The sequence below is a fragment of the Cyprinus carpio genome, chromosome B8, assembly GCF_018340385.1.
Source record: "Cyprinus carpio isolate SPL01 chromosome B8, ASM1834038v1, whole genome shotgun sequence".
In the NCBI taxonomy this organism is placed as follows: domain Eukaryota; kingdom Metazoa; phylum Chordata; class Actinopteri; order Cypriniformes; family Cyprinidae; genus Cyprinus; species Cyprinus carpio.
The window spans coordinates 13080991-13105714 of NC_056604.1; the positions used below are offsets into that span (position 1 = coordinate 13080991).

General features: G+C 37.0%; 2 protein-coding genes across 2 annotated transcripts in view; both read left to right on the forward strand.

Moving 5' to 3' along the window:
* Positions 1-1549, forward strand: part of zgc:136971 (S9 family peptidase) — a 32502-nt gene extending 30953 nt beyond the window's left edge. Inside the window, exon 27 of the mRNA XM_042729806.1 lies at positions 544-1549. The gene's annotated coding sequence lies outside the window, so the exon portion shown is untranslated. The remainder of the gene's footprint in view (positions 1-543) is intronic.
* Positions 1550-17662: 16113 nt separating this feature from the next.
* sema3bl (sema domain, immunoglobulin domain (Ig), short basic domain, secreted, (semaphorin) 3bl) overlaps positions 17663-24724 on the forward strand; it is a 31629-nt gene continuing 24567 nt past the window's right edge. The window contains exon 1 of the mRNA XM_042729827.1: positions 17663-18030. Within this exon, the coding sequence (XP_042585761.1) occupies positions 17937-18030 (94 nt within the window). The 5' untranslated portion in view covers positions 17663-17936. The remainder of the gene's footprint in view (positions 18031-24724) is intronic.

Below are 24724 nucleotides of genomic sequence, written 5' to 3' on the forward strand. Positions count from 1 at the left end.
TGTTCATCTGCTTTCTCTTTTGAGTACCATTCAAAATCAAATCAGCAACCGATGTGTAGAACCAAGTCCTTGCCCTACATTTCTCTTTTTCAATAATCAACAATTACAATTTGTTACATCACAGTGCAGCAGAAAAGATCTGTCAATACTTCAGTTTAATCTCAACTTTAATATTAACATGTAAGGACTAACACTGTAATAAACATTTATTTTTAATTGCTTTTTTGTAAATGAATATATTTATGTGCTTTAACAGTAATGTCCATAAAAATGATTTTCAAAAGAGATGAAAGAGAGTAAAAGAAAAATTAGTAATAGTGTTTTTTAATAAATTACTGAAACCTGGTGTGTGTTTGTGTTTGTGTTTGTGTGTGTGTGTGTGTGTGTGTGTGTGTGTGTGTGTGTGTGTGTGTGTGTGTGTAAATGTGTACGTATGATTGAATGATCCCTAATGTGATAAAAAGAAACACATTAAAATGTAAACGTATAATATAATAATCAATAATCCCTAAATATGAAACTCATTCACTGTTCATTTTTCAGGTTGGTTTTAGTCGAGTGAGTGATGTGTGTGAACGAGATTGGAGACAGGATGGCTGTGGAATGTGCTGCACTGTCATTGCAGGTGCCTCTCCCAGAATGCACTTCTGTTCTTCGTGTGATGTCACGATAGCATCAGTCCTCCTGTCACCGCGACAATGGCTGTGCTGTTGACCCCACCCCCCAGACCCCAATAATTATCCAAGGCTAGATTGTGATTGGAGGGGTCAGACTAATAGGGCACCCCATGTAAGGAAACCACAGAGATAAACTCATGCCAGACTGAATTACAACACTTGCATGCACACACTCACTCTATAATTCCCAGTTCAGCCTCAGCAAGACTCCAGTGCCGTCACACAGGACGAGTAATAATTACACGGAAATGAAACCTTTCATTTAACAATGTCATCTGTCCCTTTGCCCCCTTCCGCTCTCTCTTTCATTCTCTTTGTTTCCCCATCATCAAGATGAATTGAGCTGAAATGCAATTCTTTCAAGTGCATGTGCCCACCATGTGTTCCTGTCCCAGTGTGAGTGTGTGTGCGTGACTGATTGACTGTGGTGAAAGCGAGCTGCCAAACCAAATCGACATAAATCTACACTTAACCACAGAGGCTCCAGCAATTACACAAAAGCTCTGTTTCAAAACCTAGTGTGCGGCTTCACTACCTACTACTCACATAGACTGCTGTCTTCTAAGGCAGCATCTTAACCTTCATGAAACCTCTTAAATGACTGATTTAAAACACTCTTCAGTTTGCAATTGAGGTTAAAGTCTGCCTTCAGTTTTGAATACCATCTCAAAATCAAATCAACAACCGATGTGTAGTACCAAGTCCCTGTCCTACATTTAATTTGTTAAACTTTGTTACGTCACAGTGCAGATTAAATCTCTCGTTACATCTGTTTTTATTGCAACTTTAATGTTAGAATGTAGCTAAGCTAAAAACAAGACACTTTAATAAGCATAGAAATATGTAGCACACACAAGTATTGGGTATGTTAAACCATTTTTAATTACGCAGAAATTATTTTTACTATTTTTAATGAATGGAGCACATTTATGTCACCTCATCCATATCTTGGTTTAATTTTTATCATATATCAAGTTAATAAGTTTATTTATCAAAAAATGTGCCGAACGGTTGATGTGAGTTTCTGAAGGGGTTTGAATTTCATGGATATGAGTATGTGTTATTGCACCATAATTTGATATAGTGTTGTGGAATGTGTTATGTGAAGTGTGTCTGTGGGTGTTGGCAGACATTTCACGCCACATAGAATTTTAAGGAAAAAGTGAAATTACTTTCTTAGCACATTTTCTCTCCCTCTCAGTGTGCAATTATGCATTCATTATTTTATTATAATATAATAAAGGTTTTAAATTACCTATAATTACTAACTCTTATCCACCAAATACAGTCCTGGGTACAGTCTGGCTCTGATTTTGTGTGTGCTTTGTTAGATGGTCAGTGGTTTGATTGAGCTCTTTATGTCTTTGAGAACATAATACTGCACTAGCTCATAATACAGCACATATACTGTATCCTGCTGCTGGCTTGGTACAGTGTAAAATATAAAACAATAAGTTTCCTGTTTTCCAAAATGGTTTCATATTTTGCTGAATGGATTTCTCTGTCTCTCTGACACAATCATTTTATATATTCTTCACTGGTTTGTTTAGAAGTCACAAGAGAGAGAGAAAGGGACATGAGCAAACAGAAAAAAAAAAAACTTAGAGAATAATAAGGACAGAAAGTATTGTGGAGGTGTTTGGCAGTGGTTTTCAACTGGTTTTGCCACTAAAACTGCTAGCATGTGGTATATGTTACTGATACTGAATGATTTACATGATAATCCAAGGAATTTCAAATATAAAACTATGTCTGTATCAATGTTATTTATTTTTATTATTTATATACTATAAAATGTTTATATTTTGAATGAGCTTTCAGTTTGTAATTAAATTTTACATAACATTTTTGTAATTTTGTTATTCTTTAATATTTAAATGGATTTATTTTTAATTTAGGTTTAATCATTTTACTACTTAAACGTATTTAAATTTAATTGCACAACATTTCTCTTTTTAGTTTTGTACGTTTTTTATTTTTCTTCTAATATTTATATTTTATTTCAGCTTTATTTTAATTGCCAATGATTTTAAGTAGTTTTAGTTAACAACAGCGCTGTTCAGTATGGCATTACAATGGTATTTCTGTAAAGGGGTGAATTCGTCGATGAATGGACTGTAGAGTTTAAAAATGTGGAATGCTTATAATCATTTTGAATGGAAAAGAAAGTTTAAAGGAGAGTGAACCACAATGAATTTGCAAACTCAGCAGAAATGAATGGACTATCAGAGGGATGGAATTAAATACCCATGAGGGAGTAAAATGAATAAAGCAAGGTAATAAAGGAAGTTTTGGGAGTGATAAAGCAAAGTGCGGAGGGCACACAGTGGGTTGAGCCAGTAGACACAAAAGCACCCTGCCCCCCCACCCCGCCGCTTAGGCCCAGAGGGCAGCCCAGGGTCAGACTCTCTCCCTTGGGCGTCTTCTACTACAGCCCCAGGCTTCTGACAGGCCTGTGGGAGTTTTTAGAATGTCCTGAGAGAGGCCAGACCCTTTACACCTCAGAGACCTCACTTCACCTGCATTCTCTCTCTCTTCTCTCCTCACTTCTATACTCTTTATATCCCTATATATTATGCATAATAATCATAGCTCTACAACCCCAATATGGTGATGATGACATAAATGTCTAAAGAAAAGAGAAAATATTTGAGTTTTTTTGTATGGGCTGAGCATGTTTCATCTGTAAAAGTAACGTCTGTTGGCTTGGATTTTGATAGGTTGGAGTAAGCTCATTGTTCATGCCACTGATAAATCCATGTTGCCGAGTTCATGAACGTGTGTATGTTGTTGATTTTTTTTTTCTGCCCTCGACAAATGTCTTACATTCTTGTCTGTCAATGTGTGTCTACGTGCACAGGGGAGTGTGAGTGTTTGGCCAAAGGATTTTGATTATAATCAGATATGTGTGAGTAAAGGTCAGCAGATGGAAAAGCAATAGGACATGAGGCTATAATGAGGCTAGAATAGAGGATAAAGATAAATGCTTTCTCCATCTTCAGGTGGAGAGGTTTGAGCTGACAGATTATTTATATTCACAATTCTCATTGTGTGTTTGTTCCGGTCTGATGTGATCTGGCTGTGTTTGGACAGAGTTGTGCAGATGGAAGTCCTCACAGCGGCCAAAGCTTAAATCACAAGATACATGAGCTCTATAACCCAAACCACACTAATGATATACACTCAGCATATTTCTCTTTCAATAGCCTATTTTGCAATAAGATCTGTCCATCCATCAGTCCATCCATCCATTACGGCTAGAGGACAAACATGCACGCTCATGTTTTCTTTTTTTCATTTATTTAATTTCAGCTGTCCCACAGTTGTGGCACAGTTTACTTTCAATTGCACATACAAGTTTTGTAACTATGTTACAAAGTAACTTTGTTACCAAGGAGATCCCTAGTGAAAATAAGTATACTAAAATGTCTTTGAAGTGCATCAAATTTCATGCTATACATTTACATATTTAGGTACTTTATAAAAAATACCCTGCAATTATGCTTTTAGTATACTAAACTGGTATAACTAAGTCTGCTAAATTGGAACAACTAATTTTGTTCTTAATTCACTTTAAAGGGGTCATATGATGCAATTTCAAATTTTCCTTTCTCTTTGGAGTGTTACAAGCTCTTGGTGAATAAAGAAGATCTGTAAAGTTGCAAAGACTAAAGTCTCAAATCCAAAGAGATGTTCTTTATAAAAGTTAATACTCATCCACACCCCCCTGAAATGGCTCATTCTAACACGCCCCCACATCTCTACGTCACTATGTGGGAAGATTTGCATAATTATGGACCTTGACACTGTTATTTACTTGGCAGTCTATGGGACAGTCACAGGCCTCCCGGTTTTCATCCAAAATATCTTAAATTGTGTTCCGAAGACGAACGGAGCTTTTATGGGTTTGGAACGACATGGGGGTAAGTGATTAATGACAAAATTTTTATTTTGGGGTGGAGTATCCCTTTAAATAAACCTGGGGAGCAGAGGTACAGGCCCAGGGTGAGATGAGATATTCCTTAAACACAAAAGAGACAGAATTATGAGGCTGTAAGATATTATGGGTTACAGTACTTAAGTTTTTATGAACTATGGGGTTTCCATAAGAATGTGTGTTCTACATTCTTTCAGATGTGATTGCTGAAGGGAGGATGTGTGAGGAAGGTTGTATGTGTGTGTGATGATGGTGTGTTTGCAAGCTTTGAGAAGGGAGTGCTGAGTGAGTGAGAGTGCTCGTTTGTCATCGAGATTTGTTTAATTACAGCCTGTCCTTCTCTCCCTCATCCCTCCATCCTCAGTAATCTTCTCCTCCTTCTTTTCCCGTGTAAATCCCTCCCTCTGTGATGGAGGCTCTGTCTCTCCTTCAAGGGAGAACAACATTTGGCTGACTGACACACAGAGACCGGTGAGTAGGAGTGTGTGTATGTGTGTGCGTGTGTGTGAGATGTTTGAGCACATGCAGCGACTCCTGCAGGGGTTCAGTTAGGGAATTGTGCTTATGTAAGTATGCATACTCATCCGGAACTCGACCATTAACAAAAACAGAAACACAATCGCAAAGTACACATGCACATAGACCTTTTCTGCATCTTCCACCCCACCTCTCTCTCCTACTGTGCGGTTGTGTAAACCCACACATCTGCCTGCCAAACGCTTCTGCAACACTGTGCAAACATTGCACATGATGTTCATAATTACAGTACAAACCAAGTTACAGTACAAACACAAATTTAGATTTAGATGAATCATCCATAAATTGCTCTTTTTTTCCCTTTTTTTTTCAAATCATAAAATCACCAAATCAGCAGATTAGAATGATTGCTGAAAGATCATGTGACACTGAAGACTGGAGTAATGGCTGCTGAAAATTAAGCTTTGCCATCACATGAATAAATTACATTTTAAAATATATAAAAATAGAAAACAGTTATTTTAAATTGTAATATTATTTCTCGATATTGTTTTTTATTTCTTTAAAAAAAAAACTGCAGTGAGTTCTGAGCATCAGTCTCTAACGTCTGAAGGGATGTCAAATCAGGAGCTAGAGACTGAATTATTTTGGCCTTTAATAAAGGATCAGTGTCTGTGGAGTGAGACAGAGCAAGACAGCGTGAAGGACGCTGCAGGGTCCTGTGAGAAATTACAGTGTGTGTGTGTGTGATGTACTCATAAGAACCCAGGTCATCTTGACTGGCAGTTCAATACTGTAAAGGCAGATTAATTCTCATCTTTGCTGCTATGTGATTGTTTAATGTTTTTGAGAGCTGAAAGACATGTTTTTGATCCTCAATATCTTTCATTTGTCTGATCTGTTTCCCTCTCTGTGTCTCTGAGGTGGTCTGTACTGTATATGACGTTTATAATGTGAAACTCATGAAACTCTGGATTGTATCTTTTTGCTATTTTGTTATTTTTGTTTCTTTGTTTTCTGTCTGATGTCTCTATGAGTCACACCGCTAAGTGTGTGTTTGTGTGTGTGTATGTTTACCAGCAGAGGTGTGGCCCTCTTTAGTTGAACAATACAAGTTTACGTGATCAGGAAATCTCCACTCTCCTCCACCGACATCGGCAATTGACAATACAAGCTTGACCTTTGACTTTTGTACAGTCAGTGGACTAAAAGAGGAAGGAAGCGATATACTGCCCAGCCACTTGTGACCTGTATATCTTACATTTGTACTAAAATATATTAATATGACATACTGTCACAATCACTTATTGTTCAAGAAGTGTCATGACCATTCAAACTGATTTTTCAGGCAACTGAATTTTGAAAGCAACCCTAAAAAAAACCATTGCATTATTATTGTAGGTCAAAAAGTATCTAAAACATTGTGGAAGAAACCACTTATACGTACAATATCGCATACTGTATTTTATACATAATAATACATTTACATGTCATAAATATGCTATAATAACTTTAAATCAATAACGATAATTTCAGTTAACTTTATTAAAAAAGTTACTTTAAAGTAAACTTACTTTATAAATTATTTACTATTATTTTTATTAATATTTTAATTTATAAAGTTTATGGCTATTAAGTTAACTTGCCATTTTGCCTGATTTATTTAAATAATATTTTGTTGATATTATTATTATTAGGACAGTCTTTGAATCCCCTGCAAAAAACAAACAAACAAAAAAAAAAAAAACTACCACTAGATTAGCACTGTTATAAAAAGATTATTTTATTTTATTTAATTTCATTATATTTCTTGCATTATTATCTTGCAATTTCTTATAGTGCAAACGGAACTATGGAAGTTTATTTCCGCTACAAAAAAAAAAATTTAATAAAATGAAAAAAAGGTAATTTTGACTTTTTATTTCACAGTTCAGACTTTTTTACTTGCAATTCTGATTTTGTATCTCAAAACTATCTCGCAATTTTAAGACAAAATGTCCAAATTTAGATATAAACTCGCAACAGCAAGAAAAAAATGCCTGAATTGTGAGTTATAAACTTTTATGTTTTTTATTCTGTGATGGAAATCTAGATTGTCTTAAATTTAGAGGACAGAGTACCTCACCTTTCCTCTCTCTCTTTCTCAATAACTCACGCATTCTGCTCTGGGAATGAGGCTGTTATCGTGGTGGTGATTTGTGCTGATTATGGATGTGGAAACTGCGAGTTCAGTAGATTACCTCCCTTTCCAGCAGCAGAAAATTAGTTCCAGGACATCAGACATACCTGTGTGTGTATTTAAATGTTCCCACGGCATTTTTCCTAGATTATCTTGTTTTGTGGACTGAGGAACCACACACAAACACACAGGGACTAGAATGAGGGGGTGATGGTTTGTGTCATCCACCATAAACTAATTCAGCCCTTACCCACAAACACTTACATACTCACAGCCTACACTGCCTTTTCTTCATAAATGTTTTGTCTTGTTGTCCGGTAAAAATATAGTTTACTAAGATGTATTTTCAGAGAATATTTTTATCTGAATTTATTTTTCCTACCCCATTGCCAAAATGCTTATTTTTCCTCGTTTAAGTGAGGTTTATGCTTAAACTCTGATAATGGGGTAAGAAAAATACTTAATTCAAGATATAAAGGATTCTTTTAAAACAACTCTTGTGCAATTTTGCTTCTTATGTAAATATATGTTTTCAAAGATGTGTATATATATTTGTGGGAAAAAAAAGCCAAAATAGAAATTTAATCATTGATTTATTGTTTATTATTATTATTATTATTATTATTGTTTATTTATTCTATTGCAGTTGTGTAAAATGGTTTATCTAACCCCATTTCTCCATATTTCTCTTTCTGTCTTACCTTAGCAAAAAATGAATACAGAGACAAAAAGCAGACAAAAAAGTCTCCCATGAACAAACAATTCTGAAGAATTTTGTTATTTTCGCTAAGCTAAAAAGATCAAGTGAAGATAAATTAAGCCAGATAAAGTAACATTTTTGACAAAGAAAATCTTCTGTCAGCAGTAAATATCCTTGAAAATATTTCAAAATCTGACTAGAAGAATAATGTAGGAATCTAGAAATGTAAACATATAGACTATATAGATTATGATAGCAGCCTTCATAATCATATGAGCTAAACTAAGGTTTTTCTCTGGAGATTAACATAATCTTATCTGCTAACTCTGCCATTAAATCAGGTTTTGCTTGGACTATAGGGAAGTCTTGAAGGAATGGCTCAAGATGAATGATGTCCTGAAGTTTGTGTCTTTGTAGAGCTGACAGATAGATTTGTCTTTACGAAGGAGTGAGCTGTTTAAACAGATGAAAGACAGAGGGCCGAGGCCTCATGCGCACTGATTTGTGTGTGAACAATAAGGCTTTAATATCCACACAGCTGTGCATATGAAGAATGAACTTCATGAGGAAAAGTCAAAGTACACAAACTTGAAGATTAATACAGTGTGTTAGATTAGTGTGTAAGATTAATATTGTACGTGTGTGAGTGTGTCAGTCTGCCTGTCTCCTTCACTCAGTATGAGTCTGGGAATTGGTTCATGAGTCTAAAGGTCACTGGCTGCCATGTGAACGCCAGTGATGCTATGCCAACCTCCTGATGATAACTGGTCAGCTGCCAGAGGATTGCTGGAATGTTGCTGGGTCATCATCGCATAGCATTTATGATTGCTGGGTCATTGCCATGTAAAAGATTGATTTGATCAATGGCTGCCAATGGAAATGCCAGATTTTGACTGGGTCCACGCCAAAACTTAAAGCGTGAGTGAATGTGGAATGGCCATATGTGTTGTACAGTACAGCATGTTGCTCGCAATGGTAAATTGTTGACTTTTTTTACAGTGCAATGGATTAACTTGATCAGCCTTGGCAGCACAGTGCAATTTTCATGAGTTTTGCCTTTGAAAAATGTACAAACCATCTGCTTCAATATATCACACTTTGATAGCACAGGTTTGGGCTTTCTCTCTTCCTTATCCCTCTTTTTCACCCACTCTTTGTCCACAGGTAACACAATTCCGCTTGAGGAGGTTATGTGGTTTTAACCTTTGACCCCATGACCCTTGTTAGTGGGTGCTCGGTAAGTTGCGTAACGATTGGCTGTTTGTGGTTCTGTGGATTTCGGTGGTGATTGTCGTTCAGTAACAGAACCAATCAGAGTGTTTTGCTTGTCAAGCAGCACAAGTGTGTGTAAGGTGTATTTTGTGTATGTGTGGATTAGTGGTTTGGCTCTGGCTAATCTGCTCATCTCTGGGGAGTCTGGACCCTTGACTGTGTCGAGAGTGTGTGTATGTCCCTTCTTGCCTATTATGAGTGTGTGCACGCAAATGAAAGAGTGTGGTTCATTTGCTCATACTGTTTAGATTTGTATGTGGTCATATAGGTTTAGAAATGTTAATACGTTTTAATCTTGCTGATTTTAAGTAACCTGTATTTCTTGGATAGCAGCCATAGACTAATGCATTTGTGAATGCATCTAATAGACGCAGTGTGTGTGTATGCATCTGACTATAAAGTTCCTGCTGTGGCTGGTTTGAGAGGGTAATTGGTGGTAATTGGTAGTAAATGTCCAGAAGGCACAAAGACCATTTCGGCTGTGATATATAAACAAAACTGCCAATAGTTTAACTGTGTGTGTGAAAACTTATACATTACCTCTTTGTGTTAGTGGATGACTGGGTGTGTATATGGCATGGTTCTGCATGTGTGTATATGTGTGTGTTTGCCTATGGGACCTGTTGCCTTAAAGTCACACTGAAGGATTAGGACCAGGCGCCATATGGAAATGGGAAATTAGCCCGAGGCTGCATGTGTGTGTCCAGAAGGCTTTGTAGAAAGTGCACTGGTATTTCCATTGAGACGTTAAGGCAAAGCGCCCAGATTCTTGACAGGAAACAGACTTATAGTGGACCTGTGTGTGTAGGTTAGGGAGTGATTGTGTATATTTATTGGGAAGAGAGAGGAATGGTGTCCTTATGTTATTTAAAACAAGTAATATATGTTCCGGTACAAAACCTACTGAGCATTTAATAGGGTAAGTTCCCCGGAAAATAAACATTCTGTCATCATTTACTCACCTTCATGTCATTGAAGGTGACTTCAAACCAATAAAACTTACTTTGTTTTGTGGAGCACACACACAAAAGGTTTTTTAATACAATGGAAGTCAGTAGAGGCCAATGTGATTTTGGACCCCACTGACTTTCATTGTATTATGTTCCACAGAAGAAAGTAAGTAATATAGGTTTGAATGAAGTGATGAAAATGTATGTTATGTTTGTCAGTATCATATTATTCTTCCCAGAATATACTGTGACATGCTCAATGGAAAAATACATCCAAAATGTTAAATGAAGCAACCATTGTTTAATGTATAGAAAAGAATTGATAAAATAGTCCAGTTTAATAAATTTGTTTACTATTTTACCCAGTATTTTGTATAAGAGTATCACAACATGTTAATATCAAACTCTCGCAAAGTGCTATAGAGTGCTGCAGGAATGAGTCCCAAAACCCAGTTAAAGAGATAAATGCCTGAAATAAGATCTGTCAATAACACAAGCTCATAACATTCTCACAATATATTCTACAGCACAAAATACAAGAGTAATACCACACTCTTGATTTTTAAAAACTTTTACGTGTCTTAAAAAAGGTGATTGTTAACAAGTGGCTTAATGAGACTACAGAGGTTGTCAGGGACATAAAACAAGGAAAACTCAAGAAGGAAAACTCATCTATTCACTAGCCTGCTTTCATAGCCATGTTGTGTTTATAATGGTGTTCTTGTAAACTACTCTAACTCAAACTTTCCATCTTGCAGATTTTCAATAAAAATTAATAGAGTTGTCATAAACTTGATTGGGACATTTGTGTGACAGTAGTGTAACTTGTTTATAGTCTAACTTTTTCCTTCTTGTGATAACGTTAAGGCTTCAGAATTCATAAAAGTTTCGTTCATTTGTGAAGATTATCACAAAACTTATTTTCTGCAGACTGCAATTATCCAAAAGTCAATGAAAAATATGATTGGCTTTGTGACCAAGTTCTAGTCTGAATTAATTCTGTTGCTCTAAGTCAAACACATTCAGCAATAATCAAAGTGAATAAAATATAAAAATAAATGAAGAAGGAGGTGGTCTGGGGTTCTGGTGAGTGGGTTTGGCAGCTGATACAGTAGGTGGGGCAGATCCAAAGTTTGGATCATTATCAAGGGTCTCGTGGAGTTTTGGGGTGGTTTAGAGGTTCATTGGGGGAAAATGGGCTCCTTTAGTGGTGTTTTGGGAGTCAAACACTTATCTAAAATAAATCTCAGTGTTTTTAATGGAGGGAAGCAGAGAGAAAGGTATTTGTATAAAATAAAAGCAGGATTAAGGTGAGGTCTGCTCTTCATTGGGTTCAGACAGAGTAGGAGAGCCTTATAAAACATTTCTAACACCCTCATTTCCTCACACATAGACGGACACACACATACACATACACATACACATACACATACACATACACAAACGTTCTCTTCATGATCTCCAAATGTTTATTCAGTGAGCTCAAATTAAAATAGCATTGCCCAGCTTTGTTCAATTGCTGTGCTGTATACATCCGTACACTGAGGCATATATCACCATTTTATGTGGCATTCCCATGAAGACACCCACAAACACACCCAAAAATCCTCCGGTTGGATATCCGCAATGGCTTTTAGTAGTATTATAAATCAATGTGATTCATTCGTTATGTTGCTGAACTTTGTGTGGGGGGGAATTAATTTAGTAAATGAATTGGACACACCCTAAACACATTACCACCCACATACACACACATGGATCTTGTGTTTTCATTAAGCGTGTTTTAATATCTTTGCTTTATAAAATTGTTAAAGGTATATTTAACCTCAAAAATAAAAAATCTGTCATTTACTCAACCTCATGTCATTTCAAACCTACTTTCTTTTTTGAAACACAGAACAAGATATTTTGAAGAATATTTTTAATCAAACAATTTTGGTGACCATTGATTTCTAATTCCTAAAAATATCCTCTTTTATTTTCCACATAAGAAAGAAAGTCATAAAAGTTTGGAAAAATTAATGATGACAATTTTCATTTTTGGGTGAACTATCCCTTGATTGACTATGTCGGTCTGTTTGTTACACAGAGCTATCATATGACTTCAGAAGACTTGGAATATAGTGCATGACTGGTATGGACCACTTTTATGGCACTTTGTGTCTGCTTTCAGTCCTTGATTATTGTAACTGCATGGTAAACGGTCTTCAAATTTTCTTCTTTTGTATTCTGTGGATGGAAGTCATACGGGTTTAGAGGGTTGACATGAGGGAGCTATTCTGTTAAACAACTACTAAACCTTTTCCAAACAAACTTTAGCAGTGTTAACAGTTAAGACCGCAGAATTGCTGATGCTGATGCTGATGCTGATGCAGACTCCAGAGGCCCCCAAAAAGCCAAAACACAGCAACCAGATCAACCACAAAACAGCAGTGAAATAAAGCCAGGGAAAGATGTGAGGAAATAGAGGGAGGAAGCAGGCTGGGGAGCAGGCAAAGCAAATCTTTTCATCCTTTCGTTCACTAATTTCTGTTCAAACTGAGCAGCTGGCTCTGGATTCTGTTCTATGCATGGTTATAGCAGAGGACAGGGATAAAAGAGAAACAGAATGAAGGGTGAAAAGAGGGAAAAGGTTCAAAGTTTCAGCTCTCACAGGTTTAGAAGCATGAGCATACACACACACACACACACACACACACACACACACACACACACACATATATATATATACACAAAACCATTTAAAAGTTTAGATTGTAAGATTTTTTTGTAGTTATTTTCAAAAGAAGCCTCTAGTGCTCACCAAAGCTGCATTTATTTGATTTAAAATATAATAAAAACCTATAATATTGTGAAATATTATTATAATGTATAATTAGTATAATAATAGTTTTTAATATACTTTAACATTTAATTTATTCCTGTGATGCGAAGCTGATTTTTCAGCAGCCATTACTCCAGTCTTCAGTGTCACATGATCCTTCAGAAATCATTCTAATATGTTGATTTGGTGCTCAAAAAAACAGTTATTATAATCAGTGTTGAAAACAATTGTACTGCTTGATATATTTATTGAAACCATGATACAGTTTGATGAATAGAAAGCTCAAAAGAACAGAATTTATTTGAAGCAGAAACCATCTGTAACATTATATGTCTTGTCACTTTTGATCAAGTTAATGTGTCCTTGCTGATTAAAAGTATTTATTACTCAAAAAAGGCCCCAAACATTTGAACGGTAGTTTAAATGAGTTTGTAACTATGAATACTTTGAATAACTTAAAATAAATTATAAATAAATGAATTAAATAAATTAGTGTGTTATACAATTCAAAATAATTAACAAGATAATTCATAATCATGTATAAAATCATAATTATTATCCATTATTAAAATATTTGAATCCAGAATATTGTTTGACCAGTCAGTATCAATTATTTCACAGGGCTGTGTAACAGGAATAAATATTTTATCATTTATTTGACTGAAAAAATCTTTTGTTGTTCAGAGCTTCATTTTTAGAGGTTACTTAAGCTCAAAACAAGGAGGGTGAGAGACATTTTTTTTCTGACATCTAGGAATCTTGATGTGGTCTATTGCACCACTGTAAACATGAATGTCTAATAATCAGCTGTTATCACATTAAAAATACATTTAAAAACCATGCATAATTTCACAGTTCAACAGACTAAACTCAAGGGACATTGATGTACACAAACTTAAATATTTATGCTAAACCATTTTTCTCAGAAATACACATTCACACACCTGCAAACATACAGACCAACAGGCCACTCAAAGCCACACAATTACCTCAAAACACACACACACACTGTTGTGACAGTTATGATTTATGAGCACTGGGGTTTTGAGGGTAAACAAATAAATGCAGTCAGAATGTGCAGGAGGTCAAAGGTCAGGAGTCACGGTCAATGACAATGTCATTATGATCATCTCTGTCAGTGTCATGACCCTAATATGCTTGACCAATCGCTGCAAAGCATTACGCCCTCTCCAGACCGCAAACTGGGGCATGTTATCAGAACTTCATGAGTAATCACATTTATACAAAACCCTTATCAGAGTTTCAGGTTATCAAATTACCTTCTCAAATTCAGAGAAGCCAAAATCCACAAATACATTCCATATAGAGTCTTAAGCGTGAATATAAGCCAGGATGCACAATTTAGGGTGTAATTGTACTGTAGTTTTGGGTTTGAATTTGTTTATTAATCTTTCTGTTTGACAGGGAAGGTTGAAGTTATTGTGTAACTGGCCATATGCCATAAATACACACTTCCTCTGATAATCTATCTGTCATCGAGTCCCACACATAGAAACACATGCACACAAAGCCCCTGAGCTCTGAGATGTCCAGTCATTTCCTATAAATACATGCACCGCTATTACAATATCTCTCTATTTCTTTTAGCAAACTGGCAGTGAATTGTTTGTGTAAATGTGTGTGCTTCCATGTGTTTTCATTGTTGCAACTGTTATCGGTCTGAGAGAAATAATTTAAAAAGAGGAAAGGGTGGGATGACAACTACACTGGAATATCCTCAAAATGAAAATAAGACTAATGAAGAAAAGAGCAAAGGAAGAGAGGAGAATGAGTGTTGTGTCAGAGGTCAGAGTACAATCAAGACGTTCTATAATTGACCTCTTTCCTCTTCATGGGTCAAAGGCCAAACCCCAGCAGGGATTTGTGGTTACTTCACATTTCAAATGTCTAGCAGGTGGTTCACACACGCGCTTTGATGAAATAACTTATTGCTTTTCTAGAATTTTAATTGTAGTTTTCTTTACATTACATTTACTTTTATGCATTTGGCAGATGCTTTTATCCAAAGCTATACATTTTTTTACCATGTGTGTTGCCTGGGAATCGAACCCACAACCTTTTGCACAGCCAATGCAATGCTCTACCACTGAGCCACAGGAACACGGAACATCTTTATTTCTATGGTCTGAAATCATCCAACTTTTAAAAGAGTTAAAAGATAAGAAGGTATTGGAGAGAACCAACATTCTTCATCATGTTTATCAGGGTCAAAAACATTTAGTGTTACTTTTGCATTAATTTTAAAGATTTAAATGGTAACGTGATTGATTTACTCCATTTTACCTTATAATTGTCCAAACAGTGAAAAGCTCTGTACAGAAGGATCACTGAATAATTTCTCTGATGTCTTCTATTAGATGTCAATTAAATTATATTTTTTTGAGAAAAAAATGTATGTGTGTAGAAAGTATAAATGATAAAGAAAATTACATACATACATAATCATTATTGATGTACACTATAGGGGTTGACAGATTATCGGCTCCGATATTAAGCATTTTTTATGGTTATCGGTATGTGTCATATTCAATCTGATTTTGCGGAGAAAATAATTTAAAAGCATTTAAAGAAAGTTTTTGTCAGAGCCTTTGTCTTAATTTTGACATTAATTTTTCATTTTTACACCAGACATATCGGTTCAAAATATCAGTTTTCGGCCTACTTGATTTGTAATAATCGGTATCGGCATCAGCCCTTAAAAACACATATTGGCCGGCCCCTAGTACACTACTAAAATGTGAAGATGAGGCTTAGAAAGAATTGGAGGAGATCAGCCCATTGAAACACACACACCATCTCGAATTTGTTCTCTCAGCCCACCAACATACTGGCTGTCAGTCTAAATCATTGCCTGAATCCTTCTGTATATTTAGACGTGAGCTGCTGTGTTTGGACATGGAATGACTGAGTACTCTTTGCAGACTTTAACTACAAAATGTCCTAGACAATAAACTAAAAGTCTGTTAAACCAGGTTCTAGTACTCCAGACAGTTTGCACTTGGCAAACAGTCATACTATGTCTGAAATCTTTCCCTATATAATACAAATTCTTTCTCTCTCTACCTTTCCCTGGTCATTTCTAATCACCCGTTGCTATGACAGGAACAGCTTTGGAAGTGGTATGCTGACATCATGCACTAATGACGTCTGCTTTTTTCTCCGTTTGATTGTCCTGATCAAAAGGTCCTGCAGCGTCTAAATGCTCCCAAAGTATCCAGACCTCTTTAGAACCCCCTGGCAGATAAACGTGTTTTACAAAAGACACTTTTTGAAACCACCTCCCCAATGCAACCCTCGAGTTAATTAAAATCAGCAAGCCGCAACAATAGTGCCAAGTGGCAGATCAAGGGAGAGATGGAATGTGTCCTTAGGTTATATATTCTGGAGTCAAAATAATCAGAATAGTCTTGCAAAACATCCAAGCACAAACATTTATGGGCAGACTGAGTGCACAGACCAAAGATAAATGAGTCTGTGGTACTGCAAGAAAGCTGAAATACTTTTTTATTTATTGTGAAAATAACCAAGATACTAGAAAGACATACTTTACAGCTTTGAAATATTTGTGATGCAACAATCCTCCTCAATGTAAATATATTGAAACACTATTTGATGTACTTTCTACACAAATTGGTTCCATAAAGAACCTTAAACATCTGAAGAACCTTTTCTGTTTCACAAAAGGTTCTCTGTGGCGAAAGAAGGTTCTTCAGATTATAAAAAGGTAAGAAAGTGATAGTTCTTTAAAGAACATTTGACTGAATGGTTATTTTTGGAACCAAAAATGGTTGTTATATGGCATCACTGTGAAGAACCTTTTAAGCGCCTTTATTTTTATATGTATGTGACAATGCTTTAAGCAATTAGGCACTGTATTTTACTTGGAATTTTTTTGAGGTAGTGATTTTATGTTTTTAGTAAATAATAAAATCTTAAAGATGCAATGGCCATAACTGACCAGCATAGTCCTGCTAAAAACCATGTAAAACCAGCTACAATGCAGGGTAACACAGTATGATTTCAGTAGGCTATGACATATGATTTCATGCTAATATCTAGGCTAACTATTATATGGTTTATATAAGAATATGGTGATTAATGATTATAATCCATCCAGACTTTCTTATGCATTTAGGTAGCTTTAAACCGCTTTAAGCTAATATGATTTATGAATGGATATAAACTATTTCCAGTGTAGGCTGCATAATAATTCAAAGTCAGTGTTTTTTGTGTTCCTCTCAGTGCTGTTCCTCTACAGATGTAGTATTTTTTATTAACTTCCTTGGAAAACTGCCATGGATAGTGTGTGAATTATTTAATAGTTTTCAGGGTCGAGCTGAAAAATCTATTAATGTCTATATCTATGGTTGCTATGGTTACCTCCTCAAGCGATGTTCGCAGGAGTCATTTTGGCGCTTTAACTAACTTTACTGAAACATTGTTTGGAAATGCTTTTGAAGTATACACTTTTATGTAAAAATAGAAATATTTCTGAGAACCAGTAACTCGCACCCTTAATAGCACTAAGGAGCGCAGTGAGAGGAACTGAACGCGAGTGATGGGCAAGTACCGGGGGCCCGTTTCGCTCTCGAGGCGCTGAGAGGGCGGGGAGGGTGTTTCTCGGGACTGCAAGAAGAGAGAGCGAGGGAGCGACAGACAGACAGAGAGAGACGTGCGCACTTGAGCTGGAGCTGTGTGGGAAAATATCGCACAGGGGCAGAGGCGAGCGACTCGAGCTTAACCTGAGACCTGGGATCTCACCACTCGGGTCCAGCTGTGGATGTCCAACATCTTTTGCGTCTGGACTTAGTTCAAACTTTTATAAGGGGACACAGCCCTGAGAGAAGTATTTATTCACGTTAGAGTAAAGAAAGGTTCATTGAAAGTGGTCCATTCACCATGGAATTACCGGTTCTGGTTTTAGTGGCGGTGGTCCTGTCTTTCGGCACCAGCACTAAACTGAACGTGCCGCGCCTTCGCCTGTCATACAAAGGTAAATTACTCAGTCACCTTTATCTGAATACGTTTAATTTTAAATTCTTCTTTATTTCTTTATTTATTTATTTATTTTGCTCATCTTTAAAACGGAACACAAAAGCCATCTAATGAACAGTTGTAAAATGACTGGTTAAGCTTTATTCCGCTACTGTGAGGAGAGAACACGGTCTAGTGCTTTCAGATTAATGATTGCTTATTTTCACCGTTTGAATGTTAAGGTTAATGTTGCCATCCCTTAGTTCATCGTGTGTGTGAATAAGTCTACACAATACACAGGTGCGTGTGGTGGCAGAAAGCAGTAGAACCTTTATTGGCAATCAGAAACAGAAAAATGTTCATTGCATAATGAATTTGCATTAACAGAAGCTTCCAGGACATTTACAGAACGTGAGCTATTATGTACTATGCAGAAAAGTAGCCTACTGTAGATAGCCTAATGAATAAATAGAAATACTGCACTGTAAAATGTTTTAACATCGTTGTTTAGAACATACATTTTTGTTAATTTGCTAATTTATTTTTTTGTCACCATGTCTTTATTTTCTTAAATGTGTAGCTTATGTCAACTCGATTTTCTTTTACGTCAGTTATTTTTTTTATTAAATAAATAGAATAATGTTTCTAGTAAACCGTTTCTCTTTGTCGCTTTTCGCATTTATATTGCTTTCCACACATCCTGCTTTGCAAACGAAGTCTTTTTAAAGCTTTGCGCCCTCAGTCCCTCGGTGACCTTATCAGATTCAAATCTGAGCGCCCTGTTCAACACGATTACAGTGCCGTTTCCGTCTTTGCGTGGCAGTGAGTTTCTCTGGAGATGTTGTGGCTGGTCTTTTTTAAGCTGTGGGAAAAAGCTATGTCAGGACTCCGGACTACTGTTTTAGCTGTTATCCAAAACTCCGGAATCCTCTGTCTCGAGCTCTCCTGGAGCGCGCTCACCTTCTCGCGGTCAGACTATCCACGGTGCACGAGAGCGTTTTATCGCACTCTGCGTATTATCTTATTACCGGATTTATAGAGTGCCACGAGAATGTTGCAGTGGCCTGAGGGAGTTTAAGATGGTACTTTGATAAAGGAATAGTTCATCATTTTTTCATCATTAACTCACCCTCATGTCGTTTCACACCCGCATTATTTAAAATGTTAAAGGGGTCATATGATGCTGCTAAAAATAACATTATTTTGTGTATTTGGTGTAATGCAATGTGTTCATGCGTTTTAAGGTTCAAACATTATTTTCCATATAATGTACATCATTGTTTCTCCTCTATCATGCCCCGCCTTTCTGAAACGCATCGATTTTTTATAAAGCTCATCATTCTGAAAAAGCGAGGTGTGCTCTGATTGGCCAGCTATCCAGTACGTTGTGATTGGCCGAATGCCTCAAGCTTGTGACAGAAATGTTACGCCCCTTAACATACTATGCCATCTCCCAGGCCAGCAGCGACCCCAGCTGCTCTGCTCGTGCACATCCCATCATCGGTTATCTTTTAGCAGTTCAGTCAATTTACTGTTAGGAGTAACAGAATTACTCGGATATTGGTTTATTTCGCATCAGAGGGAGTGTAAGGCACGTTTATAAACCGAATAACTTAAGTAATTTGTGGATTAGTGCGTACTGGAGACGTGAACCGTTTCAAACGATTCAGTTTGATTTGGTAAACTGGTTCGACCGGTTCACTAAGAAGATCTGGTTAAATAGAAAGATTAGTTCGCGATCTGGACATCACTAGACAAGACAAAACCAATAAAACCCATTACAAACGAGGCATTTGTTGTTTCTAGTGGGGACATAATTACTGATTATAATTACTTATACTGTCTTTTTACGAGTTGCATTGTGTATGGCGCTGCGTAAACATAAAACCATGTCTGCATTTGTGGTCTGAGAAACAACAAACAACAAGTGCTACTCTACACTGCTCAAAACTTGCGCTTGAATCATGATTGGCAAATTATTTAAATATAAAAAACATACTTACAGGTTGTGAGTCAGGCAAAGCAGTGAGGCATTGTAGGCTACTGGTTCAGGAAAAAGTCCTCATCCTCCATAAAATGCGCAGCACACATCTAAATATTTGGGTTGAACTGTTCTGGAACAGTGTTGAAATACAACTTCACTTATTTCTAGTCATGTCCTCTTTTGGAAGGCCAAACAAAGTAGTTTCGCTTTCACAATGAAACACACATCGACTCCACAACATGCCAGTGGCGGCAACAGAGAGAATAAAAATTATGCCTTCTTTCTTTGCGTGATCATTTGGGCGGTGTTATGCAAATCTTCCCACATAATGATGTAGACATGTGGGGGCGTGGTATAACTAGCCGTTTTAGGGGTTGTGTTTGACTCTTAACTTTTATAAAGAATATCTCTTTGGATTTGAGACTTTAGTCTTTGCAACTTTACAGATCTTTTTTATTCACCAAGAGCTTGTAACACTCCAAAGAGAAAGGAAATTTGAAATCGCATCATATGACCCCTTTAAGCTGCGGTCTCATTTACCATTGTTCAGCTAATTTTTGTAGGTGAAATGCAGTCATTTCAGTAGAATCCATTTTTGATTTTGCGTGAGGGTGAAAAATTTCTCCACACAGATTTCGGTCACATAGATTCACTGCGCAGATCAACAGAAAGCTGCTTGGTTTAATAGTGGCTTGTGTGTTGCTGTAGCTATATGCTTCATACATCGTGGCAATATTGACAATAGACAAGTCACCTTTTTCACTGTAAAATTTGCTGGTGTTATGGCACCTTTAGAATGACATTCAGTTTCATTTGATAGAAAATAATATTCTATATATATATATATATATATATATATATATATGTATGTATATATATATAGTTTAACAATCCTTGTAAAATTCAGTTTTGCCTAACCTTTTTTTGTGTGTTCCATGGAACAAAGACAATAAAGACAATATTGAGCAACACTAAGCAAATTCTAAATAAATTTTATTCTGGTCCCCATTGGTTTCCTAGTATGGAAAGAAATGACTATGGAAGTCAAAGGGGACCATTTGGTTTGGTATTTTTCAAAATATCTTGTTTTCAGCATAAGAGATAAATTGTTACAGACATATATAGAGCAAATTGAGGGTGGGTATATCATGACAGAATTTTCATTTTGGGGTGAATTATCCCTTTAAGAGAGATTTTGTGTAACCCTAATTTAGCTGCAGGGTTCAAAGAACAAGGCTTAAGCTGGCGACAGGAATGTGAAGCAGTAGTTTGTATTTATTGTTTATCAGTACCTCTGATAAGCTCTTTTCATTAATGATTATAAGCTGAGCTAATAGTTGGGTGTCCGGTTTTCCTCGAGCGGTCTGAGTGCGTGACTGGAGCGCATCTGTGTAGAGTTTAATGCGGTCATCTAATGTTTGCCCAGTCCCTGCATGGAGCTCTGATTGCATGTAATCGGCCCTGTGTTCTTCTCCATGGAAGTGCTATTAACCGTGATAATGATCAGCCTAGAGACCCGTTCAGTTGTACTACATATATTTAGATTTTCAAAACTGCTGGGTCTCAGAATGCATGTTGGTCATTCTGCCTACTGAAAATGCTAAAGCACACACTCATCAAGCTGTCAGAGCAGTATGGATTGGTCTGGAGGGAGCATGTTATGTTTTGAATGGGAAATGAGGGACGGCTTGTATATGCCAGCAGCTGGGCAGTAAGTGTGTTTGTGGATCTTGTGGGGTCTTTTGGTGGGTCAGTTCTGACCTCTGCTCTGTGAAATGTGTGTGCTGATTTAGGAGTAGACACACGGTTTTTCTTCCCTAATGCACTTTCACACCCGCATGCATTCATATACACACACTGGCACACTTTTCTATTTTACGGTTGAACATACACAGAGATGCAGAGGTGGGCAGATCTGTGTTTGTTTTAGTTTACATGAATGAATTAATGAGTTTATTTTTGTAGCGTTGCCCAGATGTTTGTGCATGGTTTGTGAGGTCTGGGTAAAGAATCTGTCACTAAAAGAATGTTTGATGATTCTTGTGTTTCGTTCACATTCACTCACTCCCTAAATATTCCCAGCTCCCTGGAACCATTTGTTTGAGAGAGCAAGCCACAGAGTTTCATGTCTGTAAGATGGATGTTGTGAAACTCTCCCATGAGATTGCAGTTCTAGATTAGGAATTGCTCTAAAATTTAAAGGTGATGTTAGAACTGGAACTGCCAGATTCGCCACTGAATTAGACATGCTCTCTCTTACCAAAATCCCACACTACAAACACACAGTTGTGCCATTGAGAATATTGTAATCAGAGACGACGCAGCAGAGCAGTGGCATGTAGCAAAATCATTCTTGCACCACAAACCAACAACTGCTTATAACAGCTGCTTATGAAGCTGAATAAGGCATTGAGCTTGAACGATCCACTTCTCAGACGCTCTCAGCTTCCTGCATCCCATATATGGTCTGCTCTATGAATGTGCAAAAACATTGACTGGCAGAAAGAGCTTCAAACAAAATATCTGCATGACATTTTCCCCCTGTTTACAAATATTTCAGGACCTAATTCAGTCAAATCTGTCCAAAAGGAGGTTTTCACAGTGATGCCTTAGAAAAAAGTTCTGGTTCCCCAAAGAACAGTTCTTGAGAGACCCAATTATTTTTTCTAAAGAAATCTAAAGAATTTTTTTCTATTCCTTTTGTGTAAAAAAAAATAAAAAAGGTTCCATAGTTCTTTATGTATCTATAGTTGCCAAATATATGGTACTTTCAGGAGTGTAATATGAATATTTTTTGCCATTGCAGAAAAATAAAATGCTCACATCACCTTTAATCCACGTTCATGGATAGACCTTTGGAGGTATACAGATCAATTACATTAACATGCACAGATATGAATGAGCTAGGTTTTGCATAGTTGTTCTTCAATTTTCACAAAGTGTAATTGAATATTTGAAACGTTGATATAAACGTTTTAAAGGGGTCATATGATGCAATTTCAAATTTTCCTTTCTCTATGGAGTGTTACAAGCGCTTGGAGAATAAAGAAGATCTGTAAAGTTGCAAAGACTAAATGCCCACACATCTCTATGTCACTATGTGAGAAGATTTGCATAACGCCACCCAGATGTTCACGCAAAGAAAGAAGGCGTACCTTCTATTCTCGTTGTAGTATTGTTGTTGCCCCCGCCGCCATGTCGTATAGACACTGTGTGTTTCACTCTGAAAGTGAAACTACTTTCTTTGGCCTTCCAATAGAGGAAGATATCCGCTTCGTTATGCCTGGGGTCGCTGAGGAAATACATCAACTTTGCACTGTGGATCGCCTGAATGGATTCATCGTGGACAAAGCAGAGTCCAGCCTGGGCGAAACTACTTTGTTTGGCCTTCCAAAAGGAGACACAACTAGAAATCATGTTTATATCACGTTTATAATGGGTTTTATGTTAATGTCACGTCGCTCTCGCTGGACAAGGCATCCAATATGTTAAGAGGTGTAACATTTCCGTCACACGCTTGAGGCATTCGGCCAATCACAATGCGCTGGATAGCTGGTCAATCATAGCACACCTTGCTTTTCAGAGCGATGAGCCTTGTAAAAATCGACGCGTTTCAGAAGGCACAGAGGAGAAACAATAATGTACAGCATGTGGAAAATAATGTGTTTTTTTAACCTTAAACCGCATAAACACATTTCATTACACCAAATACACAAAATAATGTTCTTTTTAGCAGCATCATATGACCCCTTTAAGTAAAGTCTGATTTAAATAAAGTCTCAATGCTGAGGCCAGTTGTATTCACATTAATATGATTTTTCATCAGACGTTTAAAGTGCATGTGAATGTATATAAACAGACTGTGTGCTGGTCCATGTGGAGTACAGAGAATATATGGTGTGTGAATGAGGAAAAAAATAGTCGGGCAAAACAGAGACCTATTAAGGAAATGAATTTCAGGCAGAAGGTTTAGCACAAATACAGTTCACACAGGTACAGTACTGATACAATACATAGAAACAGGAGACAAATATACTTTGTTTGTACTGTGCAAAATGGATGCAGGTGGAATTTTAATGAAAACACACATTCCCTCCATCCTTGTGGTAGCAGAACAATGCAGCATTGTGGCGGTTTCCTCCTAGGTTGAGGGGAGTTCGCAGTTTGCCGCAATTAGGTCACAAGCCCTGGACGTGATCACACGCACTGATAACGACCGCAACAGCTGCCGGTCACTTAAACTATGATTTGATTTTTTAACCCCTGAGCTGATGACTGTCCTGGGAGCCATCACAGGAACACATGCACACACTTAATTGCAGCTGTAATGGTCTCAAGCACACTGCACAAATACAGCTGCCCTCTATACACATACGCTAACATATGGAAACATTGCTGCTAAAGGGGATCAGGGTAATAAAGGAGAAAGAAGAGAGGTGTCAGAGAAAGCAAAGAATGAATGGAGGTACATAAAAGGAGGAATGGTGTGGACAGAATGAATTTCACCCACTGCCATATAGATTATTGGTGTGAGAAAGAATATTTTCTCTTTCTTTCTTGCTAAATGTGTAAACGAGTCTGTGTGTAGCCATAACAAGACATTTTGTCTAGCTGCTGGAGTCTCATTGTGTGTGTGTGTACAGAGGGGAAGGCACTGACTCTCATGGCCGTTGTCCAGAGGGGTTTATCTAAACCCTCACGTTCTGATTCTTGTTTGAGGAGAGATGGG